The sequence below is a fragment of the Parus major genome, chromosome 17, assembly GCF_001522545.3.
Source record: "Parus major isolate Abel chromosome 17, Parus_major1.1, whole genome shotgun sequence".
Taxonomy (NCBI): domain Eukaryota; kingdom Metazoa; phylum Chordata; class Aves; order Passeriformes; family Paridae; genus Parus; species Parus major.
Genome location: NC_031785.1, coordinates 5,844,108 through 5,852,252, shown reverse-complemented (window position 1 = coordinate 5,852,252; position 8,145 = coordinate 5,844,108). Strand labels below are relative to the sequence as shown.

At 45.0% G+C, this 8,145-nt stretch overlaps 1 protein-coding gene across 18 annotated transcripts in view; it reads right to left on the bottom strand.

Annotated features, from left to right (window-relative positions):
* Nucleotides 1-233: 233 nt before the first annotated feature.
* DNM1 (dynamin 1) overlaps nt 234-8,145 on the bottom strand; it is a 65,145-nt gene continuing 57,233 nt past the window's right edge. For 4 of the 18 annotated variants that reach the window (XM_015644667.2, XM_015644666.2, XM_015644661.2 and 1 more), the window contains one exon: nt 246-2,311. In XM_015644667.2, the coding sequence (XP_015500153.1) occupies nt 2,239-2,311 (73 nt within the window). In that variant the 3' untranslated portion in view covers nt 246-2,238. The other 14 variants (XR_004499669.1, XM_015644669.3, XM_015644668.3 and 11 more) reach the window with 9 other exon arrangements.

Sequence of the window (8,145 nt, the reverse complement as noted above, 5' to 3'; positions counted from 1 at the left end):
ATCTCTGAAGCACCTCCACACAATTCCTTCTGCACAGGGATTTACCTTTCTGCACCTGACAAGATGTTTCATTCTACTGCAATTCCTGGCCACTCAGGGCTGATGCAGATCTGCTCCACCTTCCCTATCAGTGACAACCCCTGATTGCATGTACAGCTTGTTCACTCTATGGAATGAAAAGATCAAGTTATAATCAAACACAGCTTGAAAGCCACCCAGAGAAAAAGCAAGAGAAAGAGAGATGGTTTTATTCTAGTCATGGAGACCTTCATTATACAGAAATGAGAGTTTATTTCATCCAATAAACAAGAGTGACAGGTAGATCACAAACTGCATCACAGCTACTACCAGCACTGAGACAGTTCACCCACAAGTCTGGGGTAATACAATAACCCAACTGCACACAGCAGAGAATTTAACAATCAGCTCAAAAACTCAACATTGGGATTTGGTTAACTTTTTGGATGTGTGTGTATATATATATGTATATAGATATTCTTTTCCTACTTAAGTATTTCCTAAAATTCACATGGAAGCACAAATGGCTTTTAACACCTGGACATATATAGATTTTTCATCTTATATATATATTTATAGATATTTATAACAGTAAAGATATGTTTCTCATTACTACAATATACTTGTTTAACTCCTTTAAGCAGCTGGGAAGAAAAAAAAGAAAAAGAAAACCCAAACAAAAAAACCCCAAAAACAGTTTCACTACAATCACATCTGATATGTGTGTGTCACAAGTTACAAACAAAACAAGCCATGTGTGAGATTGGAGTCAGACCATTCCAGGACAGAACAGCTAAGAGGCAGGCAAAGAGTCTCAGAGGGAGCAGGCCTACATGTCAAATGGTGGTTTTGGGCTCTCCGGGCGGGCGGGACTGGCCTTACCCGGCCGGCTGGAGGTTAAAGACAAGAAAAACAAAGAAAAAGGGAAAGGGAAGGAGAAGGGGGAGAAGTAGTAAAACAATAGTTAAAATACAGAAAGGAACTGGCATCAGAACAATAGAGGATCCACAACAGAAATTAAGAGTAATAGCACTGAAATGAGAGAACTGCAACAGGAATCAGGCCTGGAGGACAGCCTGCAACAAAGGTGGTTCATTTAGCTCTGGTAGAGACATGACATCTGAGATGTACAGGGTTGATAATTTTTTTAATTCTCAAGTAGTTGGTTTTTTTTTTTTGGTTTTTTTTTGGTTTTTTTAAATACATGTAGCATGAAAAGTAAAAACCAAACCTTAAGATGAGTTGTGATCAACAACGGTTACAAGTTTCCCCAAACACGTACCATCCACATGCAAGAAAAGGCTACGGAAGAAGTCACCACAGTACCCCAAAAACACTGAAAGATGTGCTTAGTTCATAGCAGAAATATTTTCAACAAAACACCACACAGCAAACTCCCTGAAACATTTGGCTGTCCGTTTGCAAGGGGGGAGCAGCGTGTCTATTCCCCTCGCCCTGCTGGGTTCAGGAAAGTCAGCCAAAAATGGTGATGCAAGACAACTGCTGGCAGGAGCCAGTGTGTCCCCAGTAGGAATGCCCGGCTCCAGGAGCCAAGTGTGAGCAGGTCTGTGAGCTCCCTGCACGCTGAGGTGTGTGCGCTATCTCAGACTTCACTCTGACAGGACTGGGCTGATCCATTGATTCCCCCCTTTGCTGATCTCCCTGCCTCACTTTGATATGAAGTTGATTGCACTGTTCCCAACATGAAATTTTTGCACCTTAGAAAGTCAAGCTAATACACAGGACATTTAATCTGTTCCTAACAGGTGTCATGTGTTTTGACAGCATACTTTTGCTAAGCCACGTTTTTGTCTTAAACTACAAGGAAAGAAAACAGCTACAGCTCAGTCCTGGGTGCTACAGCTAACTTTTGCAGGCAGGACACTTGTCCAGGCTAGACTAGGCAGATGGAATTACTGGACGGACAGCCACCACTTGGACCTAAGGACGTCCCTGTGGCTGATCTCTCCAAGGAGCCTGTGTACTTCAGGGATCCATGCCACTGAATGAAGGCTACTCTATGCTCACAAAGCAATACAGGACGCACGAGCGAAGACGAAGAGCTCCATCACTAGGCTAGAGTTTTACGACACACCGGGGAAGGGTGGTGGGAGGCAGGGATGTGGGATGGATGAGAGGAGTGACTGTGGCTGTGGAAGGGAGGGTGGAATGGGGAAGCCACCAGCACGGCACTCGTCGCCAGCTGTCTACAGCCTCAAGTTATAAATCTAAGAGGGACGGTTCAGCCGGTCGGATTATGGTAGGTCGAGTAGGTGAGGCGGGGCCCCTTCTGCTGTGAAAAAGCAGGAAACAAAAACAAGAGAACACACACTGTGGTTAGCACAGCAATTGCAGTCACAACCACACATGCTTCTCCACTTTGCGTGAGCCAGCAAAAGAATCCAACCTGAGGCACAAACCCCAGAGTGCAGCTCCACAAAGGAGACTCAAAGACTTCTACTCAGCCTCGAACTGGCCTTCCTGCACAGCACAGATCATCACTAGAACAATACCCTGGACTGCCAGTTTTGCTTCCCTCTGAAATTTGAAGTGCAGAGATTTACTGCCAGTAAGTGCTGTGGCTCTGGGCTGAGTGGAGAAGCATGGACAACAGTGAGCTCCTGTATCAAGCACATGACAGTCACACAGCATGGATGGGGTCCTCTGAGACGCGCTGCTGCCAGAGGCTCTTGGCTGGTTTGGAGGAGCACCTTCTTCCCCTGCCATCAAAGCCTGAGATTCCCTATTCTGACATGAAGCTGATTTGGATGTCAGGGGGAAGCTTACGGCTTTCAATTTTCCAGTTTGTGCAGAGCAAATGCAGCTTCTACTTCAATAAAAGGAACTTTGGCTACTCCTACTCCATCTGTTCCAACTCTTTTGCTGATACTTTAGCTACATAAATGGGCAGCAACTTAAGTGTTTGTCCTCTGCGTGAATTAAGTGTTTTAGAATCTCCTTCCTGTAAGGGACTGGGGGGAAAAAAAAGCTGCGACAAAAACATACAAAACAACACCTTTGACATGGCTCTCAGCTCATTACCTTAAATATCACTTCAGTCTCAGACTACAGGCTGTAAGAAGGCTATAAATAAAAATGTGTTCTGTAAGACTGAGTCCAATCTGTGTTTTTCCTTTAAAGCATGCTCCTGCAGTGTCTGCAACTTCAACTGCATTTTGCTGATGTTTCATTAAGTATATAAATTGTCCAGTACCAAGCCAGAGTAGTTTTAAGGTCCAAACTGCCTGAAATGCAAAGAGCAAAGCCAACAGCATGTAGACCAAATGGAAGGGAAGACCTTGCACTGATCATACAGAACCAGGTGTCACAAAATTAATGCCTCAATAACTACACTGACAAAATTTAGATTACAGAGAATCAACTCACTGCTAGAAATGAAGGCCCTCTCCTGACATAGGGGCTGAGGGGAGGGGGAGGAGAGGGGCAGAGGAGGATATTTGTACCAGTAGTCTAGAATCACACTGGAACTAGAGGAGTTACACTCCTATAAACTGAAGCAAGTTGCCTCATTTAGTAAATAAACCAGAACAACTCTCCAGTCCTGTTTATTAAACCTCAGCAGAACTTACTGCTCCAGATCTATTAAGCCTCAGAGCTTCATGACATGTGGGATCTGTGCATTATCTCTAAGGGTGCTCATGGTGTAAATGCCACACCAACCCTTTTCAACTGTTATTGGAACAGCAACAGCACCTGAAATAAAACCTTAGAGAGCTTCAGCTCAGCATTTAGTGAGATGCTGTTGCATCATCACGTTAGAAGGCATTTTTTTATAAGGTTGACAGACTGTTTGCATTTCAGGAGTTTGCACAGGGTGTGCTAAAAGCCTCTGAGGGTTCACATGAAAAGGATGCTTGAAGCCACCAGAGCATGTAACGTGTTCTGGCAGGAGTGGTCACTTGACCCTAGCAGGATAAAGAGGGCTGAAAGGAGCACAAGTAACTCACAGGTAGATGGGCTGCTTTTTTGTGATGCACTATGACTGATTTTTGAAGACTTATTTCTCTCGGCATTCAAAGCATTTTAGGGTGTGGGGCTGTCACTTTCAAAACTTGTAGGCTGTTTCTGTTGAGGTTTTGGAGATGCTTACAGAATCTGCCTGGTAAGGTTAGAAAAGGCTGAAAACTTTCCCAGCACTAAAAGGGACAGAGATGTCTCTCAGGCAACATTTACCCCCAAAATGCTATTTCAGTCTGACTACATTGCTAGTCAAGCCTTTTTATATCACTGAAAAGTCACTTTTCTCTATCAGGAAAAGGAACAAAGTTTTGCTCAGAGGGAAGCCTGTGGATGTCCCCAGTACATGAGAAGGAAGACCTGAGCCCTGGCAGCAGCCCAGGGAGATGAGTTACAGTGACTGTCACATTCTTTGAAGTCAGTCTTTCAGGCCATACCCAAAGAGAACACTGAGCTAATCCTATCTAAGAACCACTGGGCTCATAGGGAGTTCCGTTTATAAAGCTCTAACAGAGGTGGGAAAATATTATGTTTATTCCCTTGGACTGCATAAGGTTTTGGGTGTAATTTTTGGGATCATTTGGGGTTCTTTTTTAGTTTGTTTGGGGTTTTCAGGTGTTTTTTTGTTTTTGTTCATTTGTTTTGGTTTTTTAAAAATTTTTATTTCCTTGGTGCTCTTTATGCCAAATTAAAAACAGAATGCCCCATAACAGCGAGTCCCAGAACGGGGTACAGACAACAGCAAGGTTCCTTCCCAAGGTTGTTCACCCAGGATGCATGTTTCCAGGGCTGTCAGGGATGTCTGCAGTAGGCAGAATATTGGAGGAAACTGCTGATTGCTCCAACACCTCTGCAGTGTGTCATCAATGAGGAGGGTTGACGATGACATCCTCGAAGATGTCAATCATGAGCAATCACTGCAATGTGGCACCTCTCAGCTCTCTAACTGCAGTTCTGTGCAGCAGTAACAGACACCATCTACTGCAAGATGGGCTGGGACTCCCCTGCCCCAGAAGAGGGGCTTGAACTTCTGCTACTCCTATTAAAGTAAAATTCAGCATGTTCTCCTCACCCCCAGATCTCTCTCCCACAACCAGCAGCAAGGGAATCTGCAGGAGCTGCTGCTGTTCCACTCCTCTGTCATGAAACATCCACAGAGGAAGGGATAAGGGGTCCAAAAAATCCACACCTGCCCTGTTTTGCTCTCTGTACTTCTTTATCAATAAGGGCTGGAGGCTCCCAAGAAAAGGACTCAGGAGAATTTGCTAATGTCCCTCTTCACACCCCCACTGATGTTAACAGGATGAGCAGTACACAGCACAAACCCACACCCTGCTACATCACTGAACCACTACAATACTGCAAAATGCAGGGAAAGAGAGGACAGGGAAATGGGCTGGAGCTCAGGGCAGAGTGTTTGAGGGACACAGATCACTACACCCTTTCTCCTGCAGGGGCAAGCAGGCAGAGGAGAGAAGGCAGTTTGAACGGAAGCAGGAGAGTAACCTAGAAGGTAAAGGGTCAAGGAAAGAACAAAGGGAGTTCACATCTATCTGATGATGGGACACAAGGATAATAGGGAACATTCAATGTCAGAGTTACCCTGCACTCAGACATGGAAGTCCTGATATTAATGACCCAAACTCCTCTTGACTTCCATGAGCACTAGGGATACAGTGAGGATGGGAGCACTTCTCCAGCCAGACATTAGAGTATAAGAAGAGGAGTCTGAACTATCAGCTCCCCAAGTCTCTGTCTTGATCCTAACAGAGCTGACAGACCAAATCAAAGCAGAGTTTATTCAGCTGATCTTACAGTTAGTGTGGATACAAGCCAAATAAAAGACACAGTTTAGACCTTGTTGCCAGAGCTCATTCCCCCATCCCACCTTCTCTGTTTATGAGCAGAGAAAGGGTCCTCCAGACCTTAAATCAGGTACTGAGGCTTTCCCAGCTCCTGCAGCTCAAGCAGCTGCTCTGTCTCTGATCAGCCGCTTTTTCTGTTCAAGACTCCTCCCTTTATGAGATCCTGGCAGAGGTGGTTCATCAGACAAGGGACTCTGTTACTAACACAAGAACTGGGCAGCAGAGGAGAGCTGCAGAGCAGTGCTGGAGGATGGGGACACAGTGACTCATGCATTGCAGCGAGAGTGCAAAACCTACCGTGGCTGCCAGTCCTCAGGGGTCACTGATAGTGATTCTGAAAGACAACACGAAATCAACATGGCAGTTCAGACAGTTCAAGGCAGAGGCCACACAGACTGTCAGGAAGGTGGAACAGATACACATGCACTTGCACAGCTACAGTCACACATCCCCCTTCAAACACAGCATGAGTAGGGGGACTGCAAACACACAGAAAACACTCATAGCCTCATCTTTATACACATCCAGACCCTGTTGTACACAGGGGTGCATCAAAACCCATCCATCTGTCCACACACCTACTGGCTGTTGCTCACTCACCCAAATTCCTCACAAATCCAGGCTGACATTCACACCAGTATCATACCCAGGTTTCAGCACCCACCAGCTGGGCACAGGTAGTTGGGCTTGTCTCTCACCGAGGATTCCTATTTTCTGACCATATTAAATGTTTAAGAAAGAGCTCAGGAAAGAGGAGATAATGCAGTCCTGAGCTCTACCCCAAAAGGCACAAAGCAGGTGGAGGTTTTTCTGAAGTTCATAAATCATGAAAACAGCTAGTCCAACCTGAATAATTCAGGTCATACAGCTGTGTCACCTTATCATAGAATGGCTTGGGTTGGAAGGGACCTTAAAGATCATCTAGTTCCAGCCCCCAGCCATGGGCATGGACATTGGCTACTGAATCACAAAGGAGATAATTTGTCTCTTGAAACTGTGTGTCCAGGAACCCTTTGGGAGTTCCAGTGATGCGTCCCCGTTGTACTGGCCAGCACAGCAGCCAGTGAGAACCATCTGTGCCAGGAGATAACCCCAAATCCATGCCCTTGTGATACCAAACAATGGAGAAACCACTAATGCCTTCAACACATTTTTCCAGTGGTTGAGTCATTCTCACTGAAACTTCCTTAATTCTCCTTCAAGCTCTTCCATCTACAGTTTCTATCAAACTATTTTAAAGTAAAGAGTCTAAATACCTGGGGGAATACCTTCATAGATTTCTTTCCCAGGTCAAATCCTAAATGCAGTCCATTGCACACTGATAGAATCTTGGATGGTTTATAACTTCCAGCTCCCAAAATTATTTGTCTATATGGACTTCCACAGTAAAGTGAGTAAATGCTAAGCACAGAAGCAGGATGGTAGCTCTTTGTTTTAAGTGTCCTTAATTATATGCAGGAAAATCTTTCTGTGCAAAAAAATGTACCATGTGGTGATTATATGTGAAACTTATGTTTATGAAAAGGGAGCAGCGTGACACTTGTGTAAGTTCATCATTCATAAAATCAGATGCTCAAACCAGAGGTATAAAACTACCAAACTTCTACACAGACATCAATGAGCACACAAAATACCACCCAGCCACCACCACATATTTGTATTCACTCCACACCACCAGCTCCTCCATCAAAGCCCCCTCGTGCTGAACACAAGAGCTTTGTTCCTCTCCCCCACGCACACTACACAGCCCGGTTAGCAAGGGAAAGATGGGAATTAAAAAAGCAACAATGGAGATGGCATTCGTTCACCCATGGCAGAAGGACCCGAGTCCAAGTGCTAGCAGGGAACATTCTTATTCTATATACAGGAGAGGAAGAGAAAGAGTCCCTTGTCATTGGAAATTCTCCATTCATCAGTGAACTCAAATGACAAGCTGGTATCAGGATCCGGAGGAGTCTATGAACAACTGGAAGAATCAGAGAGGGGGATCAGAGAATGAGCATCACACTTCACAGCTTCTGGAATTACATTCTCAACTCCAGATCATCAGGGCAAGTCAGTAGCATGCAATCCAACCGACCATCTCTCCTAAACCAAGGGGTTGCTCAGTCAAACGTGAAACTCTTTCCTCCTCTGCTCCACTGCTGTTTTCCCTACCTTTCCCTAAGCCCTTCTCCTCATGCAAAAGGCAGAAAAGCCATTAAGATAGGCTATGACAGATTTCTTCAAAAAAAGGCCAATTCATTTCAGCCCATTTGGGGAATCCTATCACGATGGCCAGGTA